Source organism: Nannobrachium achirus (genome assembly GCF_963921795.1).
Source record: "Nannobrachium achirus genome assembly, chromosome: 12".
Taxonomy (NCBI): domain Eukaryota; kingdom Metazoa; phylum Chordata; class Actinopteri; order Myctophiformes; family Myctophidae; genus Nannobrachium; species Nannobrachium achirus.
In genome coordinates, this window is record NC_137832.1 from 49506106 (window position 1) to 49524672 (window position 18567).

The 18567-nt window shown below is 43.7% G+C and overlaps 2 protein-coding genes across 2 annotated transcripts in view; both read left to right on the plus strand.

Moving 5' to 3' along the window:
• Window positions 1-14916, plus strand: LOC308295666 (nitric oxide synthase 1-like; the record flags this gene model as incomplete). Its single annotated transcript, XM_080738716.1, has 6 exons — window positions 1-743; window positions 6335-6464; window positions 9570-9677; window positions 13403-13545; window positions 14600-14762; window positions 14908-14916. The coding sequence occupies 6 exons, from the start codon at window positions 1-3 to the stop codon at window positions 14914-14916; spliced, it is 1296 nt and encodes a 431-aa protein (XP_080594842.1).
• LOC308296288 (nitric oxide synthase 1-like) overlaps window positions 13484-18567 on the plus strand; it is a gene marked incomplete at its 3' end in the record, with an annotated part of 27035 nt that continues 21951 nt past the window's right edge. Inside the window, exons 1-5 of the mRNA XM_080739508.1 lie at window positions 13484-13545; window positions 14600-14762; window positions 14963-15054; window positions 16201-16342; window positions 16427-16566. Coding sequence (XP_080595634.1) covers window positions 14999-15054; window positions 16201-16342; window positions 16427-16566 — 338 coding nt within the window. The 5' untranslated portion in view covers window positions 13484-13545; window positions 14600-14762; window positions 14963-14998. The remainder of the gene's footprint in view (window positions 13546-14599; window positions 14763-14962; window positions 15055-16200; window positions 16343-16426; window positions 16567-18567) is intronic.

An 18567-nucleotide genomic window follows, 5' to 3' on the forward strand; every position in this document is an offset into this window, starting at 1 on the left:
ATGCAGGAGTCGGAGCCCACAGTCTGCCAGCTGCAGCCCAACATCATCTCGGTGCGCCTGTTCAAGAGGAAAGTGGGCGGCCTGGGCTTCCTGGTCAAACAGAGGGTGTCCAAGCCGCCCATCATCGTGTCGGACCTGATCCGTGGGGGCGCAGCCGAGGAGTGCGGCCTGGTGCAGGTGGGGGACATTGTCCTGGCCGTCAACAACAAGCCCCTGGTGGACCTGACCTACGAGCGGGCGCTGGAGACCCTGAAGAACGTGTCGCCAGAGAGCCACGCCGTGTTGATCCTCCGCGGGCCAGAGGGCTTCACCACGCACCTGGAGACCACCCTGTCCGGAGATGGCCGTCAGAGGACCGTTCGGGTCACGCAACCTGCGTACCAGGCCTCAAAGACCTTTGACCGCTGCTGTCCCCTCAGTCCTGCTGCCCCGCAACAGCAGGCCGTCAAGGAGCCCCAGCTCAGGGCAATTGAGAACCTGTCCTCCCCGGCCGGCAACCCCTCCAGGGGGCTCCCGAGGGGAGGGGTCCAGGCCCTCATTGCGTCCCAGGAGAGCCTCCTGATGAGGGATGCGGGGGGCCGTGGGGCGCTTGTCAACGGGGTGGAGGACAACAATGACCTGCTCAAGGAGATTGAGCCGGTGCTGCGTCTGATCAAGAACAGCAAGGAGATGAATGGAGAGCCAGAGAACCGCCAGACCCAGAAAGTTGTGGAGAAGCGGGATGTCGAGGTCCAAGTGGAAAGGTAAAGGACTTACCCTGCTTTCTAGCCGCAAACTGCAACGCTAGATTTTTTTTAAATCGGTTGAATCTAGGGTTGCAATACCTCCCATAGGCAGCCAATGCATCAAAACAGGTTTTTTGCTATCTGATTGTATTAAACAACGTCAAACTCACCAATATTGGGGCTGTATGGAAAGTTTGAAGTATCCTCTTTCTATCTACAATGTGTTTGTTTCATAAAAATCCACCATAGACATGTTATGAGCTACTTTCTATCAAGAAATTCAGTTCAGGTGATTATTTTTTAAGTGCTGGAGTTTGGAAGCGCTCGTGGGAAATCACTCAATGGTCCTGTGTACCACCTGGTTCTAAATGTCACATAATGTCGGAGGCAGCGGGACGTTGCGTTATAGAAGTCGAGTGCTTCCAAAGTTCAACACTTAGGAAAAAAAAAAAACATGTCTGCTCGGATTTATTGACAGAAAGTAACTCATAACATGTCTACGGTGGATTTTTATGAAACAAACACTTTGCAGATAGAAAGAGGATACTTCAAGCTTTCCATACAGCCCCAATATTGGTGAGCTTGACGTTGTTTAATACAATCAGATAGCACTTTTTTTTATGCATTGGCTGCCTATGGGAGGTATTGCAACCCTAGATTCAACCGATTAAAAACAAATCTAGTGTTGCAATTAGCGGCTGCCAGCTTTCTATCTATCAGCTGTTATGGAGTAGGGATTGGGATGAGGTTGTAGATCGGCAATCTTTGGGCAAAGAGATTTGGTAGAGAGTGAAAAAAAAAGACTGTATCAAGGGAGAGCTTAAAGTGGAACTACAATCTGTATGGTAGAGGATGTTAACACAATATATCTGATACAATCGGGGTGGTTTGTATTTTGTATCCCTGCTCTTTTATTGAGACATTTAGACACAGGACTCGACACAACTTTTGACCTGATGGTCAAAAGCAGGCAGGTAGATCAATGGTAAAAATGTCAGCACTTGAGCAGGAAAACTGGGTTCAAATCCGTAATAGAAGAGGAGGAAAGTTACATGCAGTAGTACAGCTTGAACCACTTAAACCCTATAATACTGTACTTTGTTGTACATCAAATAGTGAAAATAGCACAAGTTCACAACACATTGTGAGCATGTAGATTTGCTATTTGCTATTTTCACCGAATGCTCATATATTATGTCCCAGACAGGACAGTGGTTCCCAAACATTTTAGCTCAAGACCCAAAAGAGAAATTTGACGTTTGGCCAGGACCCAAACTAGTGAAAATACCTGATGGAGCTTGTAGGCTATTTTCACTACTTCCGTTTTGTCATTTATGGAATTTATTTGATTTCTCTTGTATTTCTTAATGAAAGTACTGAAAAAACATAGCATTTTGTTTTTAAATTAGCTTTTTTGGAAATGTTTTTTGAAAATCTTTTTGACATAATTAAATATAAAATGCAAGAAACAAAAAATAAAGGGACCCATAAAAATGTGTCCGCGACCCACTGTTTGGGAAACAGTGCTGTAACCCTGGGGGCGATAATTGTTTATCGTATTAAAATACACTCACAATAATAGTATCGCAGAGATTTAGATGCACTGGGATCAATTCACCTTTTATATTAATTGGTCAAATGGACCTGGAAATAACGTACTTGATACAGTCTTTTTTTCACTCTCCACCAAATCTCTTGGCCAAAAAATTGCTGATCTACAAGCTCACAACGCGTCACAACGCGACGGTGGTTCTTACAGTGAGTGTTATTATTCAGAGAACATGATTTTCTAGCCAAGCGATTATTGATTGCATGGAGGTCTCCAACAGTGTTCATTGACATGACATTTATCACGGGAGTCCTAATGGCCGATTCAGTCCCCATCATTTCCCCATCACTTAAGTAAATTGTTCACCTTCATTCAGTAAAAATCGCATCAGTTTGGCTGGCCTATGGCAATTTGCATATTTAAAGCTCCCTATGTTTTCAAGTCACATTGAGTTGTCTCTTTTAGAGGCAGAACAGATGAAATGAAACGGAACTGAAGCGATTTCCCCTAAAATATTAAAGAGGCCACCATTTACCCCCATTATTTTATTAAGCGTTTCATCTGAGAACGTCCCTGTATCGAAGATTAAGCTGGTTCTTGAACTGCTCTCAGGCTAACAAAACATCATATCAAAATTGTGAAGATGGGATTTATAAAGCTTTTGTACCTATTCTACAGTTTGCAGCTTATGCATGCAACTGTGAATTAGCTTGATGTGTCTTTAACATTTATCCATTTAAATATGTTGACCGGAGCACCCCAGCTAGGGCTCTTGTCCGCTTCTTTTTCCCCCAAGCCAAACCTCTTCACCAAAAATAGCCAATCTACAAGCTCACAGCCCATCACGTTACAACGTGTCGTGAGCTTGTCAGATCAGCTATTATTGGCGACTGTTCACCCCCAGAATAGAGACGCTAGGATGATTAAATAAGAAACAGGATTTTATAGGTCCGTTTAGAGAAGACACTCAATGCTAATTCAGATTCTAATTCTAATTCTGCGTTCATGGCCCACCCATCTGACCACTCAACATGGCAGCCATTCTAGCATGGCATACTTTAAGTTACTGTTCATTGGTATCACAATTGAGAACTACGTTTTCAAGGTTTTATAGGAAAGTATTTGAATCAATACAATCTCTGTGTTTAGCCAATTTATTTGGGGTTAGGGAGGGTAACCTGAGCAAAATACTGCCCTTTTGAATCGAGATACCGTACAATGCCCTTTCCACCCGTGTTGTGCATCGCCTTTGTCTTTTAGAAATGTCCCATCGGAGTCATTGCCTTGCTGGAGGACAAAAATAGCACATACAAGCTCACAACATGACACAGAACACTTAGTGAGCTTTTAGAGCAGCGGTTTATTTTATTTTATTTTGTATCATTTTGCAATAGAGGGGTGCTGCCATCAAGTTCTGGCTATTTGAGGATCCTTGGCTTAGAAAGATTTGGGAACCGTTGGCCACCTGACCACATGTCAGGTGGCCAGCATTTGACCACCACATGTTGCACAGGAGACAAATCATTTGTTTATTCTAATTAAGAAATTATGCAATGAGTGGAATGAATGCATTCATTCCGTTGCATTGCTTGTTATCATTGGGGTTATTTATGTACTGTACTCACTACTATTGTAGAATCAGCTGACAAACGCATGTCTTGAATGGCCGTTTTCCCGAAATAGAGCTACACTTGTTTTCAGAGCAGAAGCATCTCCATTATTAAGATGACGCTCACCATCATCTGAGTCAGAGTTGTTAGATGATGCACACTGTTTCGTTCTGTTTTTTTAAACTCCTCCCCAGAATAGAGGATGAGTGTGCCCTTTCAATTGAGGCAACACATTGATACAGTGTGACAGGGTGAGGATATGCCTATGATGGATATTGTCTCTGTCGGGTGGAAACCTCATATGTCCAAAACTGTTACTTTTCAGTAGCAGCAAAATCGCAGATATACAAGCTCAAAACATGTCACTTCGTGCTTCGCTTCGAACTTGTAGATCTGCTACTTTTGATGGCATATAGGGCATTAATGTAGGGCATTAATTTAGACCGAAAGAAAACAAAACTTTAAAATATGGAGATTAGAGGTTTCTGCCCAACAGCATCAATATATGAGATATGGGCTGTGATATGTACTGTATGTTGGTGTTTCGTGGGTGTTAGAACGCTGGGAACAATGAAGCTGCTGTCTTTTGTAATGCATCTTCAACTTCAGGTTTATTGTCACATTACAAGTTTACAAATGTAAAAGTGTGGGTGAAATGATTGCTTGAATACAGTAAGCTCCCAACAATGTACAGTAAAACGAGTCGAATCGAATCGAAAGGGAAAAGTCACTGTTGTTCACCTGTTTTTATTGCACATGCTCCAAAAAATAAATAAATAATAGGCAGAATATCAGAGGCAGAGTCTCTTGTCCAGATACTGTAAGTCGAGATCACTTGGCGGCAGATATGCAGTGTATACATAGAGTTCTCACTCGCTCACTTTGGATTCTATACACAGTATGAAGCCAGCATGTCTTCTATGGAAGCATGTTTCGCAGCGAAAATAGACGATCTACTACCAGCTCTCAGTGCATTGAGAGCTTGTAGACTGGCGATTTCGGACATTTAATTTAAGAGCATTTGAAGTGGTCGTCTTACATAACATTTTGACAGCCTGGGATATTTCACATAAAAGCAAAGCTTTAAGCCTCAGTCTGTGATTTCTTCCCCTGTTTGGCCATAGGCCTATGTACTGTAGGATTAGGAACAATATGGCTAAAACATAATAATTTTACATATTGTGTTAATTGTTTTGTGGGAGGGCTCCTTTTCATACCATTTCACAAATCACACATTAGGACTTGGGTCACACAAACCTTTTCAGACGTGAGATTAAATTTTTCTTTAATCCATGTGTATAGCAGCAGATCACATAATTCTTGATTTGTGAGTTTCACAGTGTTGGTTCTCCATGGCAGCAGCAACAGACTGTCTACAGAATGATGCAGCTCCCGAAAGCAGACTACAACGTGGTTGTACCGCTATACGTCCCTTTTATTGCTGTGAAGCCACGGGCAGTAAAGCCGGCAGCTATCAGGCTCTCGCAGGGCAATGCCTCCGCAGAGGTCACACAATCAAGATTTGAAGTCGGAAGATTGAGTCTCAGCTGAGTTGGAAATACTGAGGCAGGGACAGAGCATGAATGATGTCTGGGTGGAAACCTCACATGTCCCAGAACGCTTGCTTTTCAGGATTCAAATTAAAAAATGTCAAAAGTATACAACAGATTTACACACTCCAAATGTGTCGTGCTGCATGCGTTTCCACTTTCCAGCTTGCCGATCTGCTACTTTTGATGTTGCTTATGTGGTACGGTGTATAGTATGATTAAGTGGGGCGCTCATTTATGAAAAGTTAATATATCGATATATGGGGGGCACAGTGGCACAGTCGGTATAGCGTTGTCGCCTCGCTGTGGGCGCTGGGGGTGTGCTCTCTCCTCCGCGTCATCAGCGTCTATACCCTTGGCAAAATGGCCTTTGTGTGGAGTTTGCATGTTCTTCCCGTGTTCCCTAGGGTAGATACCCTCACAAAAAACATGCATTAATCCTGGTCTTTATAATGCCTCCCCCTGGCCAGCCGGGGTGCCTGATGGAGGGGAAATTAACTGGTTGCAATAACATGTTCCTTCCATGCACTACGTCCAACTGGGGAAACTCCCTCCTGTCAGCTGATAAGAAGTCGGCCTGCTCACTCCTCATGTACTGAAGGAAGCATGTGCTCTCCCCAGGTTGGCAGAGGGAAGGTAGGGCCCAGGATTACAGTTTAGGCATTGGCATCGGGTGAAAAATGTGTTACAAAATTGTGGGATAAAGATTAAAAAAGAAGTAGAGAGAGAGAGTGATAAGAGGTTTCTGCCTAACTGCAACAATAAGCTACGTGATGTGCGTGCGTCTACACACACACACACACACACACACACACACACACACACACACACACACACACACACACACACACACACACACACACACACACACCTGACAGTAGGCCTGTGTTTGACTTTCAGGGACCTCATCGTGGGAAACGACACACAGGTGCAGGTGTCGGAGTCGGATAAACCTGGGGCAAATGAGGACCCAAAGAAGGACAACAACGTGCCAACAGAGAACACCACCCCTCCTGCTGAGAGTGACATGGTAGGAAAACCAGATGATAAAAAAATGTTCTGTTCTGTTTTCATTTTTAATGTCTTGTGTCTGTACAAGGTTATTATAGTTTTGCTTTTTTGTTGGTTCTTGTTTTCATTTCATTGAGACTTCAATTTCAAATTCAATCTCAGTTTAGTTTTTTAAAGCAGGTTGTTTATTTTAGTTTACTTTTTTTTGTTTCTGAAAAGTTAGAGTTTCTAGTTCTTATTAGTTAAGTGCAAGATTCAGAGATGTATACAAGCTCACAACATGTAACGTGTTAAGAGCTGAGCATGCCTGAAACTACAGTTTCAGTTAATTATAGTTAGCCTTATTTTTTATTTTAATTTCAGTCAATTGTTTTGTGAATAGCAGTTTTCGCTATTCGTTTAGTTTGCTATACCCTGAATGTGCATGCTCAAGTACTCACAACTGTGCTCTCCTATAGATCGATAACTTGATCTTCACGCGCCCTTCTGTGCATGCATGTGATTGCCACTTCAAACCTCGCTGTCTGACAAGTCAATCCAGACATGTAGCTCTATAATGCATGTGTACCCATGACTATCTCTGCCTTTGCTCCTCTTTAAACGCATACCATAATGCATACTATTTGCCCCTCCCTTGGGCTCAGACCTCCGGAACTGTGCTTGCACATCAATGTATCATCTGAAAACACGGAAATAAAGCCCTCGCTTAAGATCCCATCACCTCTGCATTACATGCTTCCGGCAGCTAACCAACGGCACATTAAATCCAGCTTATGCCCTCCATATGTGGGGGTCTTGGTGACATGCTGGAGTGCCTGTGCTGGGGATAGTGTTGTAATCTGCACATGGTCCATCCATGTCATCCACCCACTTGTGCCGCTGCTCAAGCCCCCGTCGACGGCAGCGGATGGGGCGAAACTATTTCAAGAGGGCTAATGAATGCACGCAGCTGCGGTTGCTGATCCTTCTCTCCCTATCTGCCACGGACCTCTTGAAATGATCCAGGGTCCATGAGACCAACAGGGGGGGAGGGGAGGGGAGGGGGGTAGTACTTGAACAGGATGACATACTTGAGGTGTGTTTGAGTATGCCATCCTGACGCACAAGTAGATTACCCGCAGTTCTTTTGCTAGACAGCACTTAACTGTATTTGCTCATTTTGCAGAGCTTTGGATTATCAACTACAACATTTTTACATCAAACTATTTGAACACAGGAAATGTACTATAAATCAGATATCGGAGAGTTTGGCCCAAAGTATTCAGTTGATTAAAGGCAAGTAACTCAGGTACTGAAGGCCATTTTATCACCTCAGCAAGGGACTATAGTGCCTTGAGCTGCCTGGAGCAGTGCAGAATGTTCTGTCACTCCGGTTCAATCAGTCTTCCAGTTCTCAGACACCTTTGATGATCCATTCAGGATCAGAGAACAGGCTGCGGTGCCAGACAGTTTCCATCTCTTCTCCCTAATGTTTCATTGTCGCTGAATAAGACTCAAGGAGACAGACAGACAAACCATCTGTTGTAGTTTATTAATTTTATGTTATTTTTTCTATGAAACCCTATTAACTCATATTTTGATTTACCTTCCATTTCCCCTTTCTTTTTACTTGTGTGGTTATTGTCCACATATGGTTGCCTGAGAATTATGGCCCCTCTTTATCACACAATGATCATGTCTGCGAGCATGGATAGATAGTGGTTTGACCCTTCTGAGCTCTTCAGCGCGCGCAGGGGGTAGCTTTGCTGCTGGAACCTGAACACATGCTCTTTTCTCATTGTGTGCAGAATCAAAATCACTTCATACTGGCACTCCATACTGGCACTGTCGAGGACAAGGAATGCCGATGAGGATCAATTGAAGTTGCGCTGTGGCCGGTCATTTCCTCAGCGCGTGCAACAATTTTGTCTCTGTTGTTCGCCAGCTCCCCCTTTGCAGCAGTAAAAAGTGCTGCACCATTAAAGATGGGTTGTGAGGCGTGGGATTGATTGTTTTTGAGGTTTCACGATCACAAGGTGCATTTTCTTTATGAAGAGCACAATCAGAACAATTGACTGTGTAGCTTAATTGCAAGTATTCATCAGTCAATTGCCACCATATTGGCAAAGCCTGCAAGGCAGCAGTAAGCATGCAATCAGCCCACTGTTAATGATACTGATTACCTTTCTCTTGAAGTGAGAGAAGAGAGGAAGAGAATGTCCTTTGTGTGTGTGTGTGTGTGTGTGTGTGTGTGTGTGTGTGTGTGTGTGTGTGTGTGTGTGTGTGTGTGTGTGTGTGCGTGTGTGTGTGCGTGTGCGTGCTCGCGTGATTGTGCACGCATAAGAAAGTGAGAGAGAGATTTTTTTAAAGAAACCTAAATATGCATCAATATACTAATTACATGTTCCAGATTGTCCCAGAGGAAATAATCCATTTTAAGTTTGGTAATCAATGTCCCACTGAAACACTCAAACATTCCGTCCTTGTACCTCCCTATTACCTTCAGCCTGCCTTGGCATGGTATCAATTCCAATCAGAAACAACTTGAGTGAAAGCCTCCCTCCACAAGGTGTCTTTTGGCTAGAGACCATACTAGAAGCTACTTTTAAATTGCCTTTTTACCCTAGGGAAGGTACCCTCACAAAAACATGCAGTAATCCTGGTCTGTATACTGCCTCGCCCTGGGCAGCTTGATGGAGGGGAAAGGAACTGGTTGGAATAATGTGTTCCTTCCCTGGGCTACGTCCTACTTGGGAAACTCCCCCCTGTCAGGTGATAAGAAGCATCCGGTTCACTCCTCATGCATTTAAGGAAGCTTGATCTCAGTGCAGGGCTCTCCCTCAGGTTGGCAGAGGGAGAGTAGCGCCCAGGATTACAACTTAGGCAATTGGCACTGGGTGAAAGATGGGTTACAAAATCGTGGGATGAAAAAATACTTTTAATCTACATGACACTGATTTGAATTTTGCTACTATTTTATGCACTTTGTTTCCTCTTTGTTTCTTTTATACTTTTTATCCCATTACTGCACAAACAAGTATTTCACCCACTTTTACCAGTAAATGTGATGTCACAATAAAGTCTGAGTGAGGTGTGGATTCCCCCTGTTGGAGACTAACTGTCACGTCTCTTTTGCTCCCCACAGCACCACGCCGACCACGGTCCAGAAAACAAAGGCCCCAAATTCCTGAAGATCAAGAACTGGGATTCTGGCGCCATGTACAGTGATACACTCCACCACAGCTGCACCGAGGTGAGATTGTGCTTCAAACTGCAAAGCAACATTGTTAGGGATCGCATATCTTTGCTAGGTGGGGTGGCCTACCCTACCCAGGGCTGTGTTAAGGTCAGTTATGCTTTTGCGCAACAAGCGTCGAACGACACACGCGCACTACATGTCTCAGTGTTCATACTGTCCGTGACTCTCTGACTGTGACCCCACAAAATATAAATAAGTGAATGTAGCCTATTCTCTTGCACCTCTGTGGTAATGAAGTTTAGGCAAATAATCAAGAGTACGCAACATTATGAAGGCGTACAGTGAACAGAAAATGCCTTTTCAGGTACCAATTGCATCCAATCGGGATGATAGGCTTATAGATGATCTGTGATCTGTTTCATTCAATCTCCTCGTTGGCTGAAATTTAGAACCTACCTGTACGTAAAATAGTATTTCTTTATTACTAAACGCGAACGCGAAGAGAGAGGGAGACCACTGTGTTACAGAATAAACAATCTATAGCAATTCCGATTATAGAACTTTCAAACAGACTGGTATGGTCCTTTAAAACTGAACGAAAGTTCCCAACTGTAGCACAGCAGTCCTACCGAGCACGAGGCAACCCTCACCGTTAAGCAACCAGCCCCCGAGTGGCGGCACGGCCGCCCACAAACGGCAGCCTAATTACCTCTGTGACTTATCGGACAGGCTGTTGTGCACATCACAGTGAGTGAATGGGTCTGTAGTAGCATCGTTAGATTTATCATATCACAGACGGCTGCCGTATTGGTGGATGATCCGTCTTTTCTCGAAAAGGACAGCTGGCTGCTATGAATGCCCGCGGCAGTGTGATGAGCGGATGTGTTGAAGCACACGAGTGATTCCTTTGTTTTATTTTTAACACGCGCTGCTACTCATCCCGCCTCCAGTTTTCCACTACTTCTCGCGTGACTTTTCTTGGCGTCTCATGTGTTTTCAACCTCGCTGCCTGGCATGCCTCTGTCGATTACCTTTTTCAAGCCCTGTGTTGTCTTTATCGCTTTCCCTTAATCTCTCTCCATCTCTCTCTCTCTTTCTCTCTCTCTCTCTCTCTCTCTCTCTCTCTCTCTTTGTCTCTGTTTCCTCCTCCATCTCTTTCTATTTGTGGTGGGTGCGTTGGCTGTTTGCTCATAGCAAACTTCCATTGGTTGGATGGCTGGAATGGCTTGTGGAAAGGGGTGGAGGGGGGGGGGGGCACCAGGGGACATTTATTGCAGGCTGGGATGGGTGGCCTGACTGTTTAGACAGTGTGAGTGGGTGGCTAAGCGTAACGAGACGAGACAATTTTAGCAGCAGCACAGGGGTTATTGTCAAATTTCCGCTTTGGCTTCATGCTTGCGCTACTGTTCCTGTCATCCACTCTTGCTTCACTCATTCGATCCCACTGTGCCCGTGAGGGCATTTACAGCAAACCAAAGTGACAGCTTACTTCAACTTTAATCATGTTGGGGTAAGACGGCCGCGCAAGTTCTCTCTCAGCTTTTGAGCGATGTTCCTTTCACATCTGTCGGCTTCTTGTTCATCTCAGCCATTTATCCAGACTCGGATTGAAGTGCCAATACCTGAGTCAAACTCACTTATTCATTCACTTCATACACGCAATTTTCGTTTCATAAAATGTTATGAAAGGAAATGTTATTGTCAAGTTCCTCCATGTTCCTGTTTAGAGTCAGGAAATTATCACAGAGGTTTTTGCTTTGCCTAGAATTTAGCACCCAGCGATATCAATTATCATTGGTGAGATTTTGCAGTTCTGTTCTGATTTGTCAGTGTTTTTTCCTGACAAAGAGAGGTTATCAAATATTCAGTTTGACTCCTGAAAATGTGTCAACTTGTTTTTTTCCATCATGCAGGACAGAGTAAAAAAAAAAGGTCATTTCAAACAAACTTTTCTTTTTGTGTACGTGTCTATTAGCTTGGAATCCTCATCGATGATGCCATTGGTAGGCATATAGCCCACCAATGAGATGCAGAGTTATTAAACGGAAATTGTGGCATTTTTTAATGAGCATTAGTGAGGACCAATTATAATGAAGTAGCTGAAAGTGTTCCTTTATGAAAAACATTTGTCCTCCCTGCCTGGAATGACTTGCAAAAGGACTTCAAATTAAAGGACCAAATATGTTAAATGGTAAAAACACAATCAGACCGTTATGAGGATAGTGTTTTTCTGATATTGTGTGATAAATACCGGTAATGTGTCCACGTGACAACACTAGTAACTACTGACTTTCTTGCTGCTATCTTGGCCAGGCCACATTAAATTTCTCCCCCAATCAGGAAGGCTCTTATAGGTCTGAGGTAAAAAATTCAGCACTTGTGCAGGACACCCGGGGATAAATCGGAACTGGAAAGTTGCAGTGCAGTTTTAAATAATAAATAAATAGATTTATAAATAGAATACACATAAATGTCTCAAGTGTCTTGGGGAAGTCCCTCTGCCAAGGCTCAAGATGACGTCAAAACAATGGACTCAAGGAGCTTTAGAGATTGAAGAATAATTGCCATTTCTTATTTCCAATGTTCAGATGATTATTTGGCCTGAAAACCAGGTGAAATTGGATGATGCTCTGTCTGGTAATCTCCTCAAAAGAGATATGACACTTTGTGTACAAAAAAAAATAATAATCAAACACCGAGAGAAAAGACATTATCCAAAAGAGCAAATGCATGGCTGGCAACGTTTCATAGCTTGCATAAATGTATTAGTTTTCTTCTGCTCCACTACATCTCTGAGGATAAAATACTTTTTACTCCACTACAATTATTTGAAAACTTTTGTTACCAGTTACTGAAGCAATAAGCCACAAGAGGCATGTGGTTACCTGGTATTTTATAACGGCTCAGAGGCGCGGTGAGACACGAGGCACAGCTGAGTGTCTCCAAATGTGTAGTTGCTTATTGGGCTACTTTCTAATATTTTTTAAACCAAATCTTTTCATATCAAGGACCCCAGTGTTGTTAAAATGTTTTAAAAATGTTCAAAATATTTTTCCTCAATATGTCTTAAATAGCAAATATACAAGCTCACAATGTGTCGCAATGTGACACATTGTGAGCTTGCTGATCTGCTATTTTCAAATGTAAATGTAAAGTAGTAAAACTGAGCATAGTTGCTTCTATTGGGCTTATTTTTCATAGACCTGGCCACTTGTTTCTTTGGCAAAATCTGTCAACAGAAAATTCCTTGTCACTTCCTTACTTGGGAGAAAGTGAAAAGATGTTTTTGAAGCAGCACACAGAGAAAAACTATTTAGCACCCTCTGTAAAAGGCATTGGCAGCCTCCCTAGAGAGGGCCAGGAATAAGGTGAATAGTCTCATATACTGTACCACGGCAATTAAGGGAAACCAGCCAATCAGAATAAAAGAATGGAACTAGCAGTTTTAGAATTTGTCTTACGTGCTGTATACAGTATATTTCCGCTATTCTAAAATCTACAAGCTCACATCGTGTCATATCGCGACGCATAGTGACCTTGTAGATCTGCTATATTCAAAATATTTGTATACATTTTCAAAACTTGAAGTGTGACATTCTGCATAATGATTACTTTTACTTTTGGTACTTTAAGTATATATTTTGATGTCAATACTTTCTGAATACCAGACTTTTACATACTGTACAATACAGCGGAGTATTTCTACATTGTGGTATGAAAGAAAGAAAATCTGATGTCTTTGAAAGAAAAATGTGTAACGTGATGTCTTTTCTCTCCAGATGCCTATATGCACTAAGCAGGTGTGTTGGGGTTCAATGATGATGCCCCTTCGGCAATCTGTCGCAACACGCATGCGAACGCAAGAAGAGGTTCTCCCGCTGGCCATCGACTTCATAAACCAATACTTCACCTCCATTAAAAGGCAAGCACACAGCTTTGTAGACCAATTCTATCCCTCCATTAAAAGGGAAGCATAACAGCCTCGAGCAATGGTGATCTTGTGTGTGTTAATGGAGCGGCTCGCTGGATATTGCCAAATACAGTACAGTACTGCTATATACACTGGGTGGGTTATGTTCCTTTATGTAGTTGGCGGGCTGCAGAGGAGTATTATGGGATGTTCATGGTCCTGTTGTTTACTTTGTGTTCTGGTGTAGAGGAAAACCAGTCGTGCTAAAAGAGAGAAAGTTATATATTGTTGTTACTACAGATGATACAGAGGCTGGCTGTTGACGTGGATTTATTAGTGGCAACCAGACTATAGTACTTGTCCGACTTTCTTTCTTTCTTTCCAGATAAACTTTATTTATCGCTACTCCTCCCACAGTGGCACGTCATATGTCAAATCAACCGGCTTCATCGGGGCTCGTCTGCTTGCAGTTCTAGTTGAATCTATTTTTGTTATTAAATCACCAGTTCTCCAGCACGGACTCCTTCCTTTTCGTATATAGAATTAATGAAAGAATTACTCTGAAATGAAGAGGAAGGTGGTTATAGACCTGGACCATTCATTGAGAACAGGGAGGGATATGCCTAGATATGCCTATCTTCTCATGTAGAGCTGCACTACTTATGACTAAAATTATGAGAAATCCTCATTATTCATTATATTTTTTTATGTGATTTTTTTCTAATGCCATTGTTGCTCATGGTGTTTATCCTTGCCATATCTTTGGCCAAATGTTAGTGTATCTAATGGCCTCTGGGAGCCAGAAGGATGGGGAAGTGGGTTGTACTGTACTGTACTGTACTGTACAGTGTTCTGGTTATTAAGCCGATAGTCAGGAGATGAGGGCAAGGTGCAACAGTGGACTAAATGATCAGTGGACTAAATGATATGTTTCCTGATTACAGTATCAGTCGCTGGTGTGCATACAATTGTGAAACACAAAATCAGGATTTGTCTATGACTTTGAATGGCTTTGTGTGATTGATTCCCTGTGACTTCCATGGTGTGACTGTGCTGATGGCTTCAGGACTGGCTCCAAGCCCCATGTGGAAAGACTGGAGGAGGTGACCAAGGAGATTGCGGAAACGGGAACCTACCAACTGAAAGATACTGAACTCATTTATGGTGCCAAGCATGCCTGGAGGAATTCTGCCCGCTGTGTGGGAAGGATTCAGTGGTCCAAATTACAGGTGAGGCTACGGGCAAAGGGAAGAGAGGGCACCTCAGTGTTAAATTGTCTATTTTGTCCAAAAAAACGAGGTCCTTCTAGCTGTGAGGCGACAGTGCTACCGACTGCGGTTAAAACCTCAGAGTGCAGTCTTGTTTTGGCTGTAGTCATTCTAGAGATATTTGTCAGAATCTACCCTACTGAGATCAACTATTTTTCCAGGTGTTTGACGCTAGGGACTGCACAACCGCTCATGGAATGTTCAACTACATCTGCAATCACGTCAAATATGCCACCAATAAAGGAAATATGAGGTGAGAGTGCTTTAGTGATGGTTAATACATCTCCCTTTTCTTCCGTCTGTCATTCCATGTACAGTATCTCATCAACGCCTCTGTTGTCACCGCCCTCTCTCAACCCACTGTCCATCTGTCAGCGTGTGTGCCGTCTCTTAGCGCTTTCTCTGACACCGCATGCTGCCTCTCCCATGCGTCAGTCTCTCTGTGTACAACCATTGCCCCGCTGGCTTGGCAACCCACCCCACTAACGAGCAACCGGCTTGTCAACACCCGCAGTGTTGGCTCGCCCTCTGCCGCGTCCATATCACGGGTGACACTTCGCATTTACACTACTGGCTGACTGAGTCATTACTGCACTTGGTATCCCTGGTATTTACAGTATGTTGACGAGGGCCACTGTGCTGTATAGCTATAGCACGCCTGTCACTACTTTAGCCAGGTTTGAGTCAGTCATTAGCATTTTATGTGAACGTTGAAAAGATAGTTTGCAATTTGTGTAACATTCTAAAGATTAGAGCTTTGACAGCCATGCTTGGATCTGCCGTAACTAGTTTTTATTTTGTACACTAAGGGTCCATTTGGCACACTGTCCTTTGCACACTCTCAGAGTTAAATTCACATTTGTGATTTTACAGTACAGTGTGTCAAGTTGAGCTAAGAGAGTTTTTTTTTCTTCTTTTTTTTAGATAGTTTCTAGAAGTTGTTTGGGGCTGCATATCACCACTGGCCTCAGTGGTTCAACAGAAGCTTGGCAGTAATAACACTTGCCCTTTCATGGCATTATAACACTGTTGTGTTTAAAATCAGGCCAAAGCTGCGCAAATTTTGCTCTTCCATATAAGATACGATCTGCAATGTCATCATTGCCTACACACTCAGATGTCCGTTATGTATTTGCTGTGGTCCATAACGCTAATGGGGGGGGCACGCTAGTGCATTGCACGTTGTGAGCATGTAATTAGCTCTATTAGACCTATGGTATTTGTATTGTTTTCTTTGCAATGTGAAAATCCCTAGCTAGCAAAGATCTTATCCACAGTAGCATATCATGTTCCAGATATCAACATGCTAATCACTGTGCATGTGTGTGTGTGTGTGTGTGTGTGTGTGTGTGTGTGTGTGCGTGTGCGTGTGCGTGTGCGTTTGCGTGCGTGTGCACAGGTCAGCTATTACCATATTCCCTCAGAGGACAGATGGTTTACATGACTTCCGGGTATGGAACGGTCAGCTAGTAAAGTACGCAGGCTACAAGCTGCCTGATGGAACGATCATTGGAGACCCTGCCAGTGTAGAGTTCACTGAGGTAGGAATGATGGGCAGTTGCAATAAGACAGATATTTTGATCAATAATGTCATCTGATCACTTCCCTTTGGTCTCTGTCCGTAGGTCTGCATCCAGCAGGGATGGAAGCCCCCAATGGGGAAATGGGACATACTGCCCCTCCTCCTGCAAGCCAACGGGCAAGACCCGGAGATGTATGAGATCCCTCCAGAAGACATCCTGGAGGTGGACATCGTACACCCCAGGTGAGTTTAAAGAATGTTCAAACACGTGCTTCACTCTTAACCCACTTAAAGCCACTGCCGCAGTGGCTCAGGGGTAGAGTGGCCAGTAGGGTGGTCGGATGGAGAACCGCAAGGTTCCCAGGTCGATCCCGGGCTCCCCAGAGTTGGTGTCGGAAGTGTCCTTGTGCAGGTTGGTACCTTGCATGGTTTCCTCTGCCGGTGTCGGTGTATGAATGGGTGATTGTAATGCACTTTTTATGTACAGTGCTTTGGAATAAAGTGCTATATAAATGCCCCATTTACCATTTATAAAGACCTGAGGCCGATTCCTGCCAAGGACCCCCAAAATGATATGTATTTGGACCCCATCTGAACATGTTTTGTGTCAGGGAGACTCCCTGTAGAGAGGATTTGTGTTAAGAAATTCAAAATAAGCAAACACTTTCAAGATCTTTCAAAAAATAAAATCTAAAATGACAGTGACACAGAGGTTTAGTCCACATTCTACAAACAAAGACTTACAAAAAGCCATCACTGCAACCACATGCAGAGAGTGCCATCCATCCCTTGCACTCGATCTTGCCCCTGCCAAGTTCATAACTGACATTGCTGACCCTTACCCTGCATCAGATGGCCCTCAACTCTGTGCCATCTGGACAGACCATAGCCACTAAAAGAATCCCCCTCATGAGTGTAGCTCTCAAGGGAGCTTCGATTTGCATTGACTGTGTAAGATATTGTTGATTATAAAAATCTTATAAGTCCTATAAATAGACAATTCTTTGAACTACTAAGGATCTGTTCATTGCTGAATGAAAGTATAGAATACATTATACTGTATGGTCTAACAAGAGACCATACCTCTACTTAAGTTTAACAATTTATTGATACGTATTGAGATGACATATTTTTTAAATATAACGTGATCTGGACGGAGTTTTCCTGATCACGTTATCTACCGCTGCATTCTGGGAATTGGAGTGTTTCTCTTCAGCCGCGGCTTCCCCAGACAGTAAATATAAACCCTTATCAGACGTGTCGAACATGGCTAGCATCATAATATACCCCATCCACTCCCATGTTAATGGAAAAAACAGGAAGAGGCGCTAACGACGATGAGTTAGTGATACGCTCTAACCAATGGGACAGACCTAAACGCCGGAAGAACGACACCTTGTTACAAAGTATGTTACAGTTCAAACTGATAATAAAAGTAAAAGCCGCGGTTAAGCTAAACAAGACATTATTTAAAACGTGGCACTGAGAGTTTGCCTGCCTGAGATCTCCAAGCAGGGAGTTTCACAGCTGACAGGCCTGTACGGCAACAGTCACGGTCAGCGGTCACCCCTAGTGATGAGCTGTGACTTTTGAACCACTAGGGCACTGCTGGAGGATCCCAGGCAAAAGGCCAGGCTCATCGGGCACCAAGATCACAAATATAAGAAGGCCTAAGAAAGCCTGACCATTAAGAACAAGCAGTAAAACCAATTGTAAAACTGGCAGGTAACCAGTGAAGGGCAGCAAGGACTAGCCTGATTTCAGACTCAGCTCACGCTTTAGTCTGAAGCTGTGCTCTATTCTAAGCGATTTACAGGGAGGGACTTTTTTTGCGAGCGTGCACGCGTGCATCCGCGCGCGAGTGATCGCGATGCACGGTGATCGAGACGCACGGTGGACGCGACGCACGGTCGCGGACTGTGTGTGTGATTGTGTGTGTGTCTCTGTCTGTGCCAGTGACAGAACTGCGACCAGAAACATGTAATCAACATAAACAGCTTGGTGAACTCAGCGCGTGCGTGTGTGTGCGTGTGCCTTCCTCAGCCTGCCTGTGTGTGAACTTCGTTTGAATCGTTTCAACTGCTGCGCGGATTGGATATTCGTTAGACCCACCCCCACCCCCCGCGCTCATTGGAGCAGCCGAAAATAAAAAGTGATTCCTGTACTCAGCTCCAGACCAGAGAAAGAGTCCACTCTGAGAGTGGGCGGGGTCTCTGGTCTGGAAGCAGGCTAAGCAAGGACTGG